The sequence below is a fragment of the Jatropha curcas genome, chromosome 10 (genome assembly GCF_041381405.1).
Source record: "Jatropha curcas cultivar XTBG-Jc1 chromosome 10, XTBG_Jcur_1.0, whole genome shotgun sequence".
Classification (NCBI taxonomy): domain Eukaryota; kingdom Viridiplantae; phylum Streptophyta; class Magnoliopsida; order Malpighiales; family Euphorbiaceae; genus Jatropha; species Jatropha curcas.
Genome location: NC_143160.1, coordinates 24057129 through 24078177, shown reverse-complemented (window position 1 = coordinate 24078177; position 21049 = coordinate 24057129). Strand labels below are relative to the sequence as shown.

At 29.4% G+C, this 21049-nt stretch overlaps 1 protein-coding gene across 1 annotated transcript; it reads right to left on the bottom strand.

The window, feature by feature from the left end:
- Window positions 1-14240: 14240 nt before the first annotated feature.
- Window positions 14241-15821, bottom strand: LOC105643928 (peroxidase 7). The gene is made up of 2 exons (XM_012229171.4): window positions 15398-15821; window positions 14241-15064 (listed from the first exon to the last, which is right to left on the bottom strand). Exons 1-2 carry the CDS (start codon window positions 15671-15673, stop codon window positions 14336-14338), a joined length of 1005 nt encoding a protein of 334 aa, XP_012084561.1. The 5' UTR covers window positions 15674-15821; the 3' UTR covers window positions 14241-14335.
- Window positions 15822-21049: the final 5228 nt, after the last annotated feature.

Here is a 21049-nt window from a genome sequence, read left to right as displayed (position 1 = left end):
GATATTGAAAAAGATTTATTAAATGAAATATCTAAAATAAAAAACTTAATTAAAATGAAGCAGATTCTCAAAACTTATCCTTTTGAAGAATTAAAATCTGAATATTTAGACTATAAACTAAATAGGCAAAATGAAATACAATTCTTTGATTGGTATAACTTAATTAAAGAAAATCAATCTGATAAAGGTGTAAATCCAGTAACATGTCTAGAATCACAATTAATTTGTAAAAATGATCACACACAAACATCTACATCTCCTAAAAAACATAAGGAAAAATCAATTAAAAAATCGTATAAAGATTTAAATTGTTATACTTGTGGAAAACACGGTCATACAGCTAAAGTTTGTAAATGCAATAAAAAATCGAAGAAAATTTCGTATAAAAAATCAAAAATCATAACTTGTTATCATTGTGGTAAAATAGGACACACATCTAAATTTTGTAAAATTTTAATTAAACAAAATAAATTAAGTACTACAGATTTAATTAATGAAAAACCAATTGTAAATAAAAGTGTTAAAGGTAAAGAAACAATAAAAAGTCATCAACTTTCTCAGTCTAGTAAATTTGAATTTGTAAACCAATTAAAAAATCAATTAAATAAGCTTGACATACATTCAACAACTACCCAACTAGTAGCTCCTGACACCCCTCAGGCTTCTCCAACTATAAACATTATAGAAGAACATTCTGATTTTGAGTCTGGATCACAAGACGAAAACTCAGAAGATATAAAACAATTTGACATAAATCCAATAAATCATTATAGGGAAATAATAAATAGAGCACCTGATTTAGGTATAATTAATAAACCGAACACTATCGGTCAATTTAAATATAATGCTTCAACAATCTATGAATGGAACATAGATGGTTTAAGTGAATATAATATATTAAGTCTTTTGCAACAAATGACAATGGCTGCAAATGCTTATAAAACTCAGTCAATTATATCTGATAAAACTATAGCAGAAATCTTAATTGCTGGCTTTACCGGCCAACTTAAAGGATGGTGGGATTATCATCTCACTGAAAAACAACATGAAGACATTCTAAATTCAATTAAAATTGATGAAGATGAGCAACCTATATATGATGAAAATGGTGATGTAATACAAGATGCAGTGTCATCTTTAATTCTTACTATTTCATTACATTTTATAGGAGATCCATCTCACATAAAAGATAAAAATGCGGAATTACTAAGTAATCTTAAATGTAGAACATTAGGTGATTTTCAAGAATATAAAACCATCTTTCTCACCCGATTAATGTTAAGGGAAGATTCAAGTCAAGATTTTTGGAAAGAAAAATTCTTGGCGGGATTACCTTATTTTTTGGGAGAAAAAGTTAGGAATTTTATTAAACAGCAACATGGTAATCCTATACCTTATAGGAAATTAGCATATGGTCAATTAATTAGTATAATTTATAAAGAAGGTCTACAAATCTGTCATGATTTGAAACTTCAAAGAAATTTAAAATATGAAATGCATAAAACTGAAAGAGAATTAGGATCTTATTGTAAACAATTTGATTATGACATAACATCTCCTCCAAGATGTGATGGCCAGTGTTCTAGATCACATAAACCTAATAAAAATTCTAAACGACATTATAAAGATAAATCTTATCAAAATGACAAATTTGATTCTAATAAAAGAAAATATCATAAAACTTCTTATAACGATTTGACATGTTATACATGTGGTAAGAAGGGACATACGTCTAACTTTTGTAAATTCAATCAAAAATTAAATGCATTAAATTTGGAAAAAGAAGTTTTGAATAAAATCTATAAACTGTATATTGATTCAGATAATTCAGAATCTGAATTTAGAAAAAGTAAAAATCAAATTGATGAATTAGATTCAACAACTAGTTCATCCGAATAAAATATTTTTGTATTATACAGTATCTTTGTATTTCTAGTAAAATTCCGTAGTATATACTTGTTTGATAAACAGTACTTATTTTTAAAGTACGATCTAAACAGTAACTGTTTTTGTAAACAGTATTGATATATAGGCTGGAAACCCAGAAGTGCGGGCTACTGGTCCAAAGGACTATTTAATTAGTCGTCCTCTTGGTATAACAACGCCACGTATCATACTTAAAATCATTTTCATAATTTAAATTCATATTTTTTAATTTACTATATATCTCTATCTATAACTACTTTCCTATATTTTGCTCTTGCCTACTTTAAATCTTCCTTGCAGCCTTACAAGAACAATGGAGAGAAGGAAAGCTACTGGGAGTAAACACTCACCCATTAAAGCTCTTTCAGAGCAAATTGAGGTTATTACTAAATCCCTTACCACTAAAATATACCTCTCTAGCGATATTAAACAATGGATTGATACTTATCCTCAATCCACTAAAATCCTTCTAAAGATATTATATGATATAGTATCTTCTTCAGCGGAAGATACGCAGGTATGACTTCTAAACTTAAACGCGATCGTATCCGCTTATGATACGGCTACTCTGTCTCAAACGGTAGACAGTAAAGAGCTATCAAATCCGTTAATGGCTGTGGATTTGCCAAAAATCCAATTCAATTTAACTAGTAAAATACTGTAATGGTTTTCAACCCATTTGTATCCTTATGGTTAAAGGATGATCCACCAGTATCATTCCTTGGCCCATTGTAAAGGTCATTATAAAACCCATCCTCGAAGAATAGGGCTGGCCATTCTTTTCGCCCTGGGTATATTATAGGTATATTAGTAAATTACAAATAATTTGCCAAGGATTGGTATGATTATATCCATCCTCAACTTCGATTTCAAAATCAAATAAATTTTTATCAAACCATTTATGTATACTACCAGTAGATTTATATTGGATTTTTGGCAAATCCACAGCCATCAACGGATTTGATAACTCTTTACTGTCTACCGTTTGAGACAGAGTAGCCGTATCATGAGCGGATACGATCGCTTTAGATTTAGAAGACATACCTGGGTCCTCTGTGGAAGAGGATGCCATACCCTGCAGGGCTTTAATGACTTCGGGAGATTGAGAAAGTTCCTCAATCCATTTTTTAAGATCTTTAGGAGGAGTGGTTTTAGTGTTTAAGGTTTTAAGGTCTTCAGAGTGCTCAGAAAGAGCTTTAGTTGGGGAGCCGGAATCTTGTTTAATTTCTTTCCCTTTATCCTTCTTTCTTCCCATGGTTCTGTAAGAATTCTCTAGTTAGAAAGTCTGGAATATTATTATCATTGCCTTTAATATATTCTATGTCAAATTCAAAAATACTTAAAAGTGCTTGCCATCGAGCAAAAATTTGTTTAGAGGCAAGGTTTTGGACATCTTTCTGCAAAACTTCTTTTGCAGATTTACAATCAATACGAAGTAAAAATTTTTGATTTAAAAGATCAGATTGAAATTTATTTATACAAATAACAATACTTAAAATTTCTTTTTTAATGGTAGAATAATTTAATTGAGTTGAAGTCCAATGACCTGAAGTATATTGGATTATTCTTTCTTTACTATTAATTGTTTGTTTTAAAATTCCGCCATAACCAATATTAGAAGCATCAGTTTCAACAATTTTAAAAGCAGTAGGATCAGGAATATATAAATAAGGAATTTCTTTTACTAATGATTTTATCTTTTTTACGAGTTGAGTATGCTGAGTTGTCCAAGGACCAGCATTTTTACAAAGTCTATTATGTAAAGGTTTTATCATGCAATTTAAATTTGGATAAAAATCAATAACATAATTTAAACAACCAAGAAAACGCTGTAATTGGGTTTTATTAGAAATTTCATCAGGAAATTTTTCACCAAAAACAAGTGCTCTTTCTATAGGTTGAATCTTACCTTGTTCTATATGATGTCCTAAAAATCTTATATTAGTTTTAAACAAATCCATTTTAGCTTTACTTAATGCTAAACCATTTTTCTCGATAAGCATACAAAATGTTTTTAAATGTTTAAAATGATCTTCTAGAGTTGTACTAAATATAAGCACATCATCAATATAAACAATACAAAATTTATAACATGGGTTAAAAATATCATTCATGATCCTCTGAAATTCAGAAGGAGCATTTTTTAATCCAAAAGGCATTACATTCCATTCGTATTGACCAAATGGAACTGTAAATGCTGTTTTATATCTGTCTTTAGGGTCAATTTGAATCTGCCAATAGCCAGATTTCATATCAAATTTACTAAAAATATTTGCATTATAGAGTTGCTTTAATAGATCTTTTTTATTTGGAATAGGATACCTAATCCATTTTAAAGCTGCATTTAATGGTTTATAATTTATTACTAATCTGGGAGCACCTCGTTCTATTTCAGCGTTTTTATTTACATAAAAAGCTGCACAAGACCATGGGCTTCTAGATTTAGAAATTAATTGTTTATTAAGTAAATCTTGAATTTCATTTTTACAATGGTTAATCAATTCAGGACTCATCTGAATTGGTCTAGCTTTAGTTTTAATGGTTTTTTCATCAAAATCTTTTTCATATGGTAAGTCCACTATGTGTTGTTTACGATTCCAAAAAGCATTTGGATGGTCAGCACATAATTTGTTTTCCATAAAATTTTTTAGAGTTGAGATTTTATTTTGGATATCCTGAGAATTTAATTGGTTTTTAATTCTATTTAAACATGCATTATTTTTCAAATCTTTTAAGTTTTCTTCTTTAGATTTGATTAAAGAATTTATTTCTAACATTTTAATTGAATGAGCTTTTAATAAATTTAATTGTTTCTTTTTAGGTTTTTCCGTAAATTCTAGTTGAGCCTTACAATTTTTTATTTTAAATTTAATACAATCCTCTTTAACTGAATATGGTGTGATGAGATTTATAAATGGAGTGCCTAATATTACCATATAATTTATCTGAGGTGAAAGTAAAAATACTGTGTTTATTTCTAAGGCTTGATTTATGATTATTGCATCTGTCTTTCCTATAATTTCAAGTTTAGATTTGTTGGCTGTACTTAATTTTTCACTAGTTTTTAACCAATATCTTTTAGGAGCTAGATCAGATTTTATACAGTTTAAATCTGCACCTGTGTCAAAGAGTGCAATTGCATTTATCACAAAATCATTTATTTGAATGTTTATTTTTACTAAGTATTTTCGTGAAGTGATTTCTTGTAATAAATTGAGAAAATTACAGTCTATATCTTCATCTAATTCATTTATTTTTAAATTATTATCTGGTTCTTCTTCTGAAGAAGAAGAACTGGAAATAAGTTGAGATTCTAATATTTTTATTTTTTTAGAATTTTGTTGAAGTTGGGTTTTTAATTCTTTTACTTCATTTTTTAGCATCTTAATTTCTTTATATAATTCTTTAGTAGAGTCATCGATATCGACCTTTTTAGGTTGATTTTTATTTAAAATGGTAGTTAGATCATAAGTATTAGACTGAATTTTAGGAGTAATATTTTTTACGTCATCGTCGTCTTCAAAACTTTTGATTAGTTTTTTAAGAAGTTTAGCTTTAGTTTCTTGATCTTCAATATCATTAACTATTGTTAATAAATTACTTTGATCTTTAGATAACATGTTTAAAGAAAATTTTGATGAACTGGAAGAACTTGAAGTAGTTCCTAATTCATCAATTTGATTTTCACTTTCATTAGTCTCAGATTCCGAAGAATCCGAATCAATATAGAGTTCGTATATTTTATTTAAAACATTTTCTTCCAAATTTAATTCATGTAATCTTTTATTAAATTTACAAAATTTAGATGTATGCCCTTTTTTACCACAATTATAACAAGTCAAATTTTTATAAGAAGTTTTAGTTGTAGTTTTAGAAGGTTGTTTATTTTTGTTTCTATAAGAAGATTTTGTTCTCTTTTTACTATAAAATTTATCTTGACTAGGTGTATATCTATATTGTTTTTTAGAGTATTTATTTCTATAATATTTTTTAGGTTTATTGGTTTTAGAACATTGACCATCACATCGCTGGTTTGATACGAAATTATAATCAAATTGCTTACAAAATGATCCTAATTCTTTTTTAGTTTTTTGCATTTCATATTTTATTTTTCTTTGAAGTTTTAGATCATGACATATTTGTAAACCTTCCTTTTGAATTATACTAATTAATTGTCCATAGGTTAACTTACTATAAGGTATAGGTTGACCATGTTGTTGTTTAATATGATTTCTAACTTTTTCTCCCAAGAAATAAGGTAACCCAGCTAAAAACTTTTCTTTCCAAAAGCTTTGATTAGAGTCTTCCCTTAACATTAATCTAGTGAGAAAAGTCGTTTTATAATTTTGAAAATCACCTAAATGTTTACATTTTAAATTACTAAGTAACTCGGCATTTTTATCTTTTAAGTGAGATGGATCTCCTATAAAATGAAGTGAAATGGTGAGAATTAAAGATGACACCGCATCTTGAATTACTTCACCATTTTCATCATATATAGGTTCACCTTCATCATTTATTTGAATTGAATTTAGAATTTCTAAATGTTGTTGGTCAGTGAGATGATAATCCCACCATCCTTTAAGTTGGCCGGTAAATCCAGCAATTAAGATTTCTGCTATAGCTTTATCAGAAATGATTGACTGTGTTTTATAAGCATTTGCAGCCATTGTCATTTGTTGCAAAATACTTAAGATATTATATTCACTTAAACCATCTATGTTCCATTCATAGATTGTTGAAGCATTATATTTAAATTGAGATATAGTATTAGGTTTATCAACAATTCCTAAGTCTGGTGCTCTATTTACTATTTCTCTATGATGATTTATAGGATTGATTTCAAATTGTTGAATATTTTCTGAGTCAGGTTCACTAACATCAGAGTTGGTGTTTTCTTCAATTATATTTATGTTTCTTGATGCTGATGATTGAGGAGTATCCTGAGCTACATGTTGGGTAGTCGCAGATCTAACTTGAATTTTACTTAATTGATCTTTTAATTGATGTACAAATTCTTTTTTACTAGATTGAGAAATTTGATAAGGTTTAAACATATGAGTTTTTACCTTTTCTTTACCTGTTACAGTCTCATTTACAATTGGTTTATCTTCTAATAAATTTTCTATTCGTTTTAATTGTGTATTTAAACAAATTAAACTTGCATTACTAAAATTATTTTGTTCAATTAATTTATTATTTGTATCATTTTCCCTTATATTTTTAAATGGAGCACAGACAATTTCATGATCTTGATGTTTTAATTTACTAATTGTTTTAGGTGGAAAATCACTTATAATTGTTTGATCATTTACTATCCATTCTGGTCTTTTATCTCTTACAGTAATTGGATTTAAACTTTTATTAGAAGAATGTTCTTTAATAAATTTATACCAATCAAAGAATTTAATGTCAGTTTGAGTATTTAATTTATAATCTAAATATTCATATTTTAATTCTTCAAAAGTATATTGTTTTAATATCTGTTTCATTTTAAGTAAATTTTTAATTTTAGATACTTCTTTTATTAAACTTTTTTCTATATCTTCTTTATTAAGTACATTTAATTCCCTGTTGAGTTCACTAACATTTTCAGTTATGGCTGAAGCTGTTGGTGATACTGGAGGTGTATTTACTAAATTTGATTGTTGATTAACATAATTATCTACAGGATTATAAACTGCCTGTGGTATAGAATTACTGTAATCAACACCTTTCATTTTTAAATTTGGAATATCAGAAGTAGAAAATCTTGGTTTTACTAATGTTTGAATTATTGGAATATCAGAAGTATGCTCTGATACCAACAAAAGCTTCTAGGACCGTTGCAAGATCTGAATCTTTTGAAACGAGGATAAATGAATATAAAAGATGATGATCAGTTTTAAACAATAATGAATTTTACTTCAGAATCAACATACAAATTTACAATTTTCTGATGTGGAAGATCACACTAAGGTGCAACCACAGAGCATACTTATACAACATACAATTTTACGCAAGAACAATTTTAAAGGTTTAGGGTTCCTGCAACCTTAACCTGGGATCCCCAGAATTAAGTCAGAATGTGGAGGGAGAAGAGAAGAAAGCCTTTAACAGGGCTTTAAGAAGTAGCAATTTATATTGAAAATATAAAACTTTATTTAATTACAAAAATTAAATTTGATTTACAAAATTGAAAGACATATACAAAATTTAAAAGATTAGACTTACAAAGTTTAAAGAATCTCTAACCTTGAATCCTTACAGTGGACGTTGGAAAGAGAGGAGAGAGATTTACTAACTAAGCTTTTAGGCTTAGGATTGCCTATAATTGGACAATGCCTTCACAAAGAGGAGAGGCTCTCTTTATATATAAAATTTAGGAATCTTACTGTGTGCTTTTTACTGTTGATGAACAGTGACTTGTCTGCCACCGAATCTTGACTTTTACTGTGGATGAACAGTGGGTTGTCTGCCACAGAATCTTTACTTTTACTGTTGATAATAGTAACCTGGCTTCTACTGTTGGAATAGTAGCTTGGCCTTTCCTGTGCTGAATAGTGGTTGACCTTTACTGTGTATAAATAGTCTTTGGTCTGCCATATGATCAGTTTGATGATGCGTTGTCGTTTTTACAAAAATAATGAGTTGAAGGAATTAGGTTCCTTCTGCCTTTTACAAGAAGATGAGGACAATGAGCTGTCCTTCTTTTTACTTTTCTTTTTATTATCACTTTTCTTTTCTTTTCATTTTTCTTTTATCTTTTGACTGTAATAATGGAATATCATCATGAATTGCACTATCACCATGTGAAGGTGATGATGATAATATAATTTTATCTTTTTATGCCAAATATTATTGAGACCATTTGGGCCTATTTTATTGGGCTTGACTAATATACCTATAATATACCCAGGGCGAAAAGAATGGCCAGCCCTATTCTTCGAGGATGGGTTTTATAATGACCTTTACAATGGGCCAAGGAATGATACTGGTGGATCATCCTTTAACCATAAGGATACAAATGGGTTGAAAACCATTACAGTATTTTACTAGTTAAATTGAATTGGATTTTTGGCAAATCCACAGCCATTAACGGATTTGATAGCTCTTTACTGTCTACCGTTTGAGACAGAGTAGCCGTATCATAAGCGGATACGATCGCGTTTAAGTTTAGAAGTCATACCTGCGTATCTTCCGCTGAAGAAGATACTATATCATATAATATCTTTAGAAGGATTTTAGTGGATTGAGGATAAGTATCAATCCATTGTTTAATATCGCTAGAGAGGTATATTTTAGTGGTAAGGGATTTAGTAATAACCTCAATTTGCTCTGAAAGAGCTTTAATGGGTGAGTGTTTACTCCCAGTAGCTTTCCTTCTCTCCATTGTTCTTGTAAGGCTGCAAGGAAGATTTAAAGTAGGCAAGAGCAAAATATAGGAAAGTAGTTATAGATAGAGATATATAGTAAATTAAAAAATATGAATTTAAATTATGAAAATGATTTTAAGTATGATACGTGGCGTTGTTATACCAAGAGGACGACTAATTAAATAGTCCTTTGGACCAGTAGCCCGCACTTCTGGGTTTCCAGCCTATATATCAATACTGTTTACAAAAACAGTTACTGTTTAGATCGTACTTTAAAAATAAGTACTGTTTATCAAACAAGTATATACTACGGAATTTTACTAGAAATACAAAGATACTGTATAATACAAAAATATTTTATTCGGATGAACTGGTTGTTGAATCTAATTCATCAATTTGATTTTTACTTTTTCTAAATTCAGATTCTGAATTATCTGAATCAATATACAGTTTATAGATTTTATTCAAAACTTCTTTTTCCAAATTTAATGCATTTAATTTTTGATTGAATTTACAAAAGTTAGACGTATGTCCCTTCTTACCACATGTATAACATGTCAAATCGTTATAAGAAGTTTTATGATATTTTCTTTTATTAGAATCAAATTTGTCATTTTGATAAGATTTATCTTTATAATGTCGTTTAGAATTTTTATTAGGTTTATGTGATCTAGAACACTGGCCATCACATCTTGGAGGAGATGTTATGTCATAATCAAATTGTTTACAATAAGATCCTAATTCTCTTTCAGTTTTACGCATTTCATATTTTAAATTTCTTTGAAGTTTCAAATCATGACAGATTTGTAGACCTTCTTTATAAATTATACTAATTAATTGACCATATGCTAATTTCCTATAAGGTATAGGATTACCATGTTGCTGTTTAATAAAATTCCTAACTTTTTCTCCCAAAAAATAAGGTAATCCCGCCAAGAATTTTTCTTTCCAAAAATCTTGACTTGAATCTTCCCTTAACATTAATCGGGTGAGAAAGATGGTTTTATATTCTTGAAAATCACCTAATGTTCTACATTTAAGATTACTTAGTAATTCCGCATTTTTATCTTTTATGTGAGATGGATCTCCTATAAAATGTAATGAAATAGTAAGAATTAAAGATGACACTGCATCTTGTATTACATCACCATTTTCATCATATATAGGTTGCTCATCTTCATCAATTTTAATTGAATTTAGAATGTCTTCATGTTGTTTTTCAGTGAGATGATAATCCCACCATCCTTTAAGTTGGCCGGTAAAGCCAGCAATTAAGATTTCTGCTATAGTTTTATCAGATATAATTGACTGAGTTTTATAAGCATTTGCAGCCATTGTCATTTGTTGCAAAAGACTTAATATATTATATTCACTTAAACCATCTATGTTCCATTCATAGATTGTTGAAGCATTATATTTAAATTGACTGATAGTGTTCGGTTTATTAATTATACCTAAATCAGGTGCTCTATTTATTATTTCCCTATGATGATTTATTGGATTTATGTCAAATTGTTTTATATCTTCTGAGTTTTCGTCTTGTGATCCAGACTCAAAATCAGAATGTTCTTCTATAATGTTTATAGTTGGAGAAGCCTGAGGGGTGTCAGGAGCTACTAGTTGGGTAGTTGTTGAATGTATGTCAAGCTTATTTAATTGATTTTTTAATTGGTTTACAAATTCAAATTTACTAGACTGAGAAAGTTGATGACTTTTTATTGTTTCTTTACCTTTAACACTTTTATTTACAATTGGTTTTTCATTAATTAAATCTGTAGTACTTAATTTATTTTGTTTAATTAAAATTTTACAAAATTTAGATGTGTGTCCTATTTTACCACAATGATAACAAGTTATGATTTTTGATTTTTTATACGAAATTTTCTTCGATTTTTTATTGCATTTACAAACTTTAGCTGTATGACCGTGTTTTCCACAAGTATAACAATTTAAATCTTTATACGATTTTTTAATTGATTTTTCCTTATGTTTTTTAGGAGATGTAGATGTTTGTGTGTGATCATTTTTACAAATTAATTGTGATTCTAGACATGTTACTGGATTTACACCTTTATCAGATTGATTTTCTTTAATTAAGTTATACCAATCAAAGAATTGCATTTCATTTTGCCTATTTAGTTTATAGTCTAAATATTCAGATTTTAATTCTTCAAAAGGATAAGTTTTGAGAATCTGCTTCATTTTAATTAAGTTTTTTATTTTAGATATTTCATTTAATAAATCTTTTTCAATATCTTTTTTAGTTAAAATATTGAGGTTTTTAGCGACTGTAGAAACATTTACTGTAGACATCTTAAAATCATTTTTATCAGAAACAATTACTGTAGAAATCATTTTTTCATCTATAGCTTTATAATCATCCTTAGAAATTAATTCATTTCTATTAATAATCCTTTGAATTTTTGAAGATTCAAAAACATCCCATTTAATACTATTAGCAGATCTACACAATAAAAGATCCATGTTCTAATACCAACAAGTTAGGGATTATCGCCTGGTTATACCCTTCACTGCCCAACAATCAACTCAAAAAGGGACTTACAACGGGTTCAGTAGGCATACCCAAACCTTTCCACGGTATTTCAGTCGGCTTCCTCTATCATAATAGATTTACCATCAGTGTTAAATGTTCTGGCTCTGATACCAACAAAAGCTTCTAGGACCGTTGCAAGATCTGAATCTTTTGAAACGAGGATAAATGAATATAAAAGATGATGATCAGTTTTAAACAATAATGAATTTTACTTCAGAATCAACATACAAATTTACAATTTTCTGATGTGGAAGATCACACTAAGGTGCAACCACAGAGCATACTTATACAACATACAATTTTACGCAAGAACAATTTTAAAGGTTTAGGGTTCCTGCAACCTTAACCTGGGATCCCCAGAATTAAGTCAGAATGTGGAGGGAGAAGAGAAGAAAGCCTTTAACAGGGCTTTAAGAAGTAGCAATTTATATTGAAAATATAAAACTTTATTTAATTACAAAAATTAAATTTGATTTACAAAATTGAAAGACATATACAAAATTTAAAAGATTAGACTTACAAAGTTTAAAGAATCTCTAACCTTGAATCCTTACAGTGGACGTTGGAAAGAGAGGAGAGAGATTTACTAACTAAGCTTTTAGGCTTAGGATTGCCTATAATTGGACAATGCCTTCACAAAGAGGAGAGGCTCTCTTTATATATAAAATTTAGGAATCTTACTGTGTGCTTTTTACTGTTGATGAACAGTGACTTGTCTGCCACAGAATCTTTACTTTTTACTGTGGACGAATAGTGACTTGTTCTTGCGTTAAATTGTATTTATATATATATTTATATTTATAAATATATATATATATATATATATATATATATATATATATTTATAAATATAAATATATATATATATATATATATAAGATTAGGTATTTTTAAGTTATAAATTGAAGTTGGTATCCATTTAAGTGATTACCCATATAGTTCAGGTCCTTCTAATGAAATTATAGACTTTCTAGTTCAGGCCCTTCTTTTTTCATTAAACAAAACAATTAATCTGTTGAGGACATTATGGACTTTGTAGTTGGATCATACCATGTATAAATTATGTCATGCACAATTGTATCATTTAACAATACTTTTCTATTTAAAAGGTATAGAGTTTTGTAAATATAATTGTGTTCTGTAATTTGTATTCTATATTTTAAAAGTTCTTTCCTATTTTTTTCCTTATTTTTAAATCTTACATTGTTATTAAATTTTTTTTTTTTTGTTTTTCCCTACTTACCATAGTTTGTATCCTTGAGACCGAACATATAAATTCATTTATGAACTTTGTAATTTTAATCTTATAGGATCCTAAACTTTATGAATGACGTATGATGCACTTAAGCTTATAAATTTTGACAATTTTGACAATATTACACATCTTTTGATACTATATCAATAATTTTTAGGGTTTTTGGTTTTTATCTATATAACATTGACTTAATCTGTAGCTAACATGACTTCTAGAACAATAATTTTCATAAATTTTAAATTTTTAATGAGTGTTTAGTTAATATAATTTTGTAAGTTGAACTGTTCAACAAAATAATTCTAAAAATTGAAGTGTTTAATAGGTGTAGTTTTATAAATTGAAGTATTTGACAGGTCAAAATAAAAGTTGAAGGTACTACATGATTAAAGTAATAATATTCAGCTCATACTTGAAAGTACTTTACTTTTTTTTCCCTATCCATGCACTTTGTTTCTTGAGAGAAATTCTTAGATACACTATATTCCACATGTTACCAACAGACTCACCCAATAATTTAATGCCACATCATCTCTTTTTTAAGCATGATAATCTTGGTTTTCTCTATTGAAAGACAAAAATGGATATAAATAAAAAAATTAAGTGGATGGTAAGAAAGAATCTTAAAATAATCATGCCGGTTTAGTTAGAGAGAGAAAATGGTAACAATAAAATTACTTTTGAAGGAAGAGAATATAACCTAATACTAATAAATTGCCTTCAGAATTAAAAAAAAAAAATTGCCTCAAGTAATTAATTAATGATTTAATGAAATTTTTAAGTGATATGGCATTAAATTATTGAGTGAGACAATTGCTTACATGATAGACATAGTCTAATAAATAATTTCTGGTCTCTTGATACAAACAATATTAATCGTCCTTCAAACTGTTGTGTCTACGAAAGGCCGGATGCGGAAGGAGGGGTCAAGGGTGGCCCATGGCTCTTAATTCAATTTTAAAAAAAGAAATTACTCATAAATAGTAATTTTTTTTTAACTTTATCCCTAAATTTTTTTTTTTAATTTTGTCCCCCTGATTTTTTTGATTTTTTTTTTTTTGGTCCACCTAGCCTACAATCTCGGCTCCACCATACAATTTCCATTAAGGGATTAGTTGCAAACAAATTCCAAATTAAGGGACTATAAAAACAATTAAAAGAACAGACAAAAACAAGAATTGACATAATCGAAACGTAGCTTCTGACAAGCCAAAAAAAAAAAAGAAGCTATGGACAGTATGCTATCCTTCAAGGATTGACATAATTGCAAGTCATTCTAATCTCTTTCTGATTTAAAGGAGTTGGGATTTGAACGTTTCCAAGATTCACCATAGACACAGAAAATTGGTTAAAGAAGAGGTCAGGCTGAGTTTGCAATGCAGAAACAAAAGGTGCAGTTCTTGGATCCAAGTAGAGTGCTTGATCAGTTGATAACAAGCCCATTTTCTTTCCAAGATTCTTGTAATACTCTATATCAAAAATTTTTGGAGTTGAGACATCAAGGTTGACATAGTCCGAGCTCCATTTACATGTTCTTGTCAAGTTTCTTAAATATTTCCTGTCAAGTGTTGGATCAAACTTAGCCAGCCTCTGCAGGATTGAATGACAAGTGGTCCTGCCTATTGTGTGTGAACCTGAAAGGACCACCAAGTCAAGTATTGTCAAGCCTGTTTCTTGGAAAAAATCAATCAAAGAAGTAACATTTTCATGGCCCTGAGGAACCATATCAGCTTCTCTGGCGAAGGAAATTTTTCCGTCTTTACGACCAAATGGGACTTCCCAAAATGGACCTCCAAGTAGAACAGTTGCATCTCTAGCAGCAGCAGTAAGAATGTCTGCACACGAGACAGTTTTTGGACATCGTTTCTCTATTTCTGCTTTAATATCATCTATTACTTGGAAACCTCTTAGTGTCTTGCTCCCCAAAGCCCTCCTTTCGCTTCCTTTGTGGTTCAACAAAATTGAAGCATCACATCCCTGTCAAGCAATGTTATTGCAAATTGTGGTTTGCTAAAAGTTATTGAACTTTTCTATTTCCTAAGCTTTTGAGAAAAGAAAATGTAACTGAATTATTATCCAATGTTGAATCAGAAAAGACAAATCAAACTCAAAAGTTAGTTCAGATGACAAGTGAATTTGATTTCACCTTCATTTCTTAATTTTGACTATAAATGACATATTTATAAAATTTAGTATGGTGTACGAAAACTAGCATATACATACTTAAGTACTAACATAAAGTAAAGTGCATATCGAGTAATTAAAATTCAAAACATATCAAAGCATTTGGGTAATCAAATTAGTACTTACTCTAACAGCACAATCATGGAAGTGTAAGCGAATGAGGCTAGCAGCCAATGTATAATCCCTCTGAAACCATCCTTTCACCTTGTCATGGATGATTCCTTCAGCTTGTGGGCATGTTTTAAGATAATGGGTGGAAGACAAAAGATCTACTGACGGTAAATTCTTTGGCGAAGTATGAGACTTTGGTAAAATTGCAGCAACGGGTTTCAATAGAACTGTAGCTGATATAAATATCAGTTGAAAGAGGAAGAAGAATATACAGAAACAGAGCAGCTTCATCTTCTCCGTTTAGAGTAGCAATACGATTGGTATATTTTCTTTCTCTCAAAGTGTTGTATAAATAAATAAATAAAAATAATAATAAGGGGAGATAGTGTATGGTGATGCGAAGAATGAAGTACGTGAGGAGCACTCTCTTAACTGTGCTGTTTTCAGTTGAGAACTTAGGAAACACTGGTCTCTGCCACATCCAACAAATTTAATAATGAGAATTGGCACAAACACGTTTTCTTTTTGAAAAAGAAAATGACACAATATTCAAATTAATATATAAGTCACACTATTTCCCAAAAACTAGCTCCAAAAGTCTTTAAATTTTAATTTTGTAAATTATATGGTCTTTCTGTCTAAAAAATGCAATTTTCTTCGTTTTAAGTGTTATGTAAAAGGATTAAAATGAAGCTTTAAAAATTAATTTGGAAGGGTATTTTAGTCCTTTTTATTTGACAATAAATTGCACTTTTGAACAAAAAGACCCTGCAGTAAATAGAACTAAAAATTAGAAACTTTTGAATTACTTTTTAAAAGCAGACAAACTCTTATATTGATTTGTAGCGCTGCACACATGTCGGGTTGAATGATTTAAAGTACTTGACGGATTGGATTGGGTACAAATTCAACGTAAATCTGCGGGTCAAATAAATGATAATAATATTATTATTTTTAAATAAAATACAACTCTTTAAGAAAATTAGTAAAAAAATTAAATATACTTAAAATCTTAATTATACAATAATTTTTACAACATACAAATATATTTCAATGATAATATTAAAATTAAATTTCTTAACATTTTCATTATTATTATCATCATAATCATAATAAAAAAATGAAAAATTAAATTTCCTAATAAAAAAGAGGACTAGTAAAATTAAAAATACTTACTAACATAATTATATCATTTGTTTAATTTTAACTACAATATACTCCAAAAACAAAGGTAATATGTAATAAATTTGTAAATAATTTAGTATTTATTTTCAAAATTGCAAATCAAATCAAATCAACTAAATAATTTATAATTTATGTATCAGTTGGGTCCGATCTGCTGCTTATCTAGTGAACTCGTGACTCAACCCAACCCGTGAATTGTAAAAATTAAAAATACTTACTAACATAATTATATCATTTGTTTAATTTTAACTACAATATACTCCAAAAACAAAGGTAATATGTACTAAATTTGTAAATAATTTAGTATTTATTTTCAAAATTGCAAATCAAATCAAATCAACTAAATAATTTATAATTTATGTATCAGTTGGGTCCGATCTGCGGCTTATCTAGTGAACTCGTGACTTCACCCAACCCGTGAATTGTAAAGATGCCCTCTCAACCCAATCCATTATTTCGTCAAATCCGCCAGGTTGAGTTGGGTTGGATTGGACCACTCATGTTAGGTCGAATTATAACGGGTTATGTATGTCCTTATTGATCGGACATAATTAAGAAACATATTTTTATTTTAAAAAATAGTTCATTTTGCCTTTCAAATTTGGCTCACATAATTAATTTGTCCAAATTTTAACTCTATAATCAATTTGCTCCATTAGTTTGTAAAAAATTGTGAAATTGCCAATATTTTCATTTGAATCACCTACATGCTTTACACACGATCAACACCAGAAGAAAGAAATTAGATTTTTTTTTTTTTTTTTGATTTTGCTAAAATCCATGGTTAAAACAATTTCAACTTTTAAACTGCTAAAACATAAATGAAGCTTTCATTCAACCGCAAATCCAAATTGAAGAAAATACAATCTAGAGAGCAAGAAAATATAACATCATGTTCTCGACGATCATTCTTAACCACCTCAAGAAACTATAGAAGTTCACAGCTAGATATAAGTATGAGGGAACACTCTATGTGAGTAGAGTCTGAAGGCTTCACATTGGTGTCTTGGAGTGAAAAGAACTCGGGTAGAAGATTTTAGCTAGTCTTGCAGATTCATAAAGATAAAATCCATTTGTGATTTTTATTTTGAACCGAATTGAAATTGAAAATCTCTCCATATATACTTTCTTCTAATCTGTTGTGTTGGAACGCTCAAATCAACTTCTCTAAGTTATGTCTTATCTGTTGAGAATAGAAAAACTATTGAACGCATGTTGATCTTGTGAAATTATATGCAATTTGACAAATGCAAACTAATAGAGTAAATTTACAATTATAAAATTGAAATCTGGACAAATTGGATAAATGACCAAATTCAAAATACATAAAGAGTTATTTTCCTTTTCTTCTTCCCAAAATATAAATCAAGCATAAATAATTATTTTCTAAGAAGTCATTTTGCGGCCAGCTGGAAAAAGTAATGTAGCGCACGCATTAAGTTGACATTGGCAATGAAGACAACTTATTTTATTTTCCAATGAATGTGATTTTAAAATTATTTTCGTGGCAATGTGGAGGCTTAAAGCCCACAGTTAACTACAGAAGCCCAAATAACATCAAATAAATATTAATTGGAGACAACCTCCTTTCCCCAGCACTGCCACATTTGTGCCAGGCTATAGTATACATTTCCAATTCCAAGCCAATGAGAGGTCATGAAGAAGAATAAATGGGATTTGCCTAGGACTCTTCTTTCAATTTCAACATATTGGTTACCATTTAGCATTAAATCAAACTAAGTGGCCTTGCGCCAATACCAAAGCCACCAAATTATGTTAGAAAAGACAACGGAATATGCTCAATGTCAATTAACTCAAAATTAAACTTTTTCGCCAATAAACATAAAACCCATCACTTAATAAAGAAGGATAAAAAAAGCCCATACAGTATATTAGTCAACGCGGGTGAAAGTATAGAGCAGTGAGTATTATATGGTTTGTTTAGAAAAAAGAGACTGATGTTTGAGAAGAGACTTTTCCATCTCCTCTCTCCTTCCCCACTCACCTCATGTTTATTCAAATAAGCTATTTTGGAGAAAAAAAGAATGAAATGGTTTGGAATATTACAACATAATTGATTAACAATTTGGTTTTGCAGGGATAGTGATTTGGATAGAAAATTGAGGATTTCAGGTTACAACGTCTTAGTCTCTTTTGCAATGATTGTTACATATGAACTAAAAAAACTCTTTTGCAATGACCGTTGTTACATATGAACTGAAAAAGTTAAAATTATTTTGCTTTTGACCGCGTGTGCTCCACACATAGATTTCAAATCTTAATAACATTGCTAATTTAGCACTTGTATCAATTAGAATAACTATGTTCCTTTCATAAACGCGGTTAAAGATAAAGAAAAACAATAATAATGCAAAACCCAAAATTCAATTAATCCAAAATTAACCTTTTTGACCAATAAAACAAAAGAACTTAATCACAATGCCAATTTAGCCATTGTTTCTCTTAAAAGTAACTGCGTGAATTTACGGCAATCAAAAAGAATGGAAAAAAAAAAAATAATACAAAAAACCCAAAATTCAGTCAACTCAAAATTAAACTTTTGACCAATAAACTTAATGGCAAGCCAATTTAGCCCTTGTTTCGATTAGAATAACTGCGTGATTTCCACAACGATCAAAAATAAAGAAAAAGAGCAAACCAACGCATAGTTTAGTAGTAAGTGCATTACGATCTGATAATATATTTAAGTTCGAATACCCTTTCTCAATGTGAAAAAAAAAAATAATGATAATTCGAAACTCATAAAAAAATAATAATGCAAAATCCAAAAATTCTACAATTTCTTCTTTTGAGCCTCAATCGCTTTAAACGTCAAGGTGATGCAGAGTCCTAGACACTACTTGCTCCTTCATCTTCACCATTCTACCAATCTCCAGCACTGCATTTAATAATTAAACCAAAAGTATTAAAAAGTAAATAAATAAACATTTCGATACCTCTTTATTTGTGTTCTTCAAACGCGAAGCAACAAAGCAAGCGAGGCTGTCGATCTCAATGCTAAAAAACTTGACTCTCTAATCAGAGGCACATTTTGGGGTGAGCATTCGGTTCGGTCAATTCAATTAATTTGATTAATTCGGTAAATTTAGTTTGGTGAATAAATGTTCGGTTAAAAAAAAAAATTAAAAATTTCATTGATAGTTTAAAAGTTTGGTTAAAAACTAATTTAACTGAATTAATCAAAAGAACCGATTCTCAAAACTATATCGTTTGATTAAGTATAATAAAATTAAAAATTAAAATTTCAATTTTTATTTTGATTAAGCAGTGATTAATAATTTCGTTTAATTTTTATTTCGGTTAACATCCCTTAATCATTCTAAGGAGATGCGTCATGATTGAATCTAGGGTTTCAAAACACAATTGCGGGAGATCAGTAAGCATTTATCAGGATTCTGTTATTCATTTTATATATTTTGTTCGAAGGTGAAGTCTTGCTGCTTATCTCATGTATTAAAGTTTATGTATTTTGTTTTCTGTTGCTGTCAAATTTAATCCTTCTTTGGTTTTATATGGCACAGGAGCTACAGCCCCCGTGGACCATCCTCCAAGCGCCGCAGCGTTTCACCCGTGGGCGCAGCTAGAACTTTTCAGATTGTGAACTCACTAAGAAAATCTATCACATTCTCAATGGAAATGCCCTTATCTCTCTTCTCCAACTAGCACCAGCAACTTACGATCTTTTTGATGACATAATTCTTCTGTCCGATGGACACATTGTGTATCAAGGTCCGCGTGAAAATTTGCTTGAATTCTTTGAGTACATGGGCTTCAGATGTCCTGAATGGAAAGGAGTTGCTGATTTCTTACAAGAAGTAAACATTCTGAAAATTATAATATATCCCTGGAATGTGTTGTGTTGGGTTTGTCTATGCACTTTCTTTGTTTGGATGCAACAGGTAGCTTCAAGAAAAGATCAAGAGCAGTACTGGGCACTTAGAGATAAGTCTTATAGCTATGTTTCTGTGAAGGCATTTTCTGAAGCATTTCAATCATTTCATATTGGGCGAAAACTACGTGACGAGTTTGCTATACCATTTGACAAGTCCAAAGAACATCCTGCTGCTCTAACAACTGAGAAGTATGGTATCAGCAAGAAAGAACTGTTGAAAGCTTGCATTTCGAGAGAACTTTTGCTTATGAAGAGGAACTCATTTATCTACATTTTCAAAATGATGCAAGTGCGTAACATTCTATTCTGACCTGGAAACTAGGTCCTAAATGAGTAGTTTTCAGGAATGAAATTGGAAAAAACGGCGAATTCTTTAAGTATTCTTTCACCGAACAAAAGAGATTCTTTTTGTAAGGTCAAACTTTTAGTTGCCAACAATTTGCATGTTTGTAGACTGAAATTAAAATATTAATGTGACTGTATCTAATTAATCTTTCTTTTATTTATCAGGATTCTGTTATTCATTTTATATATTTTGTTCGGAGGTGAAGTCTTGATGCTTATCTCAT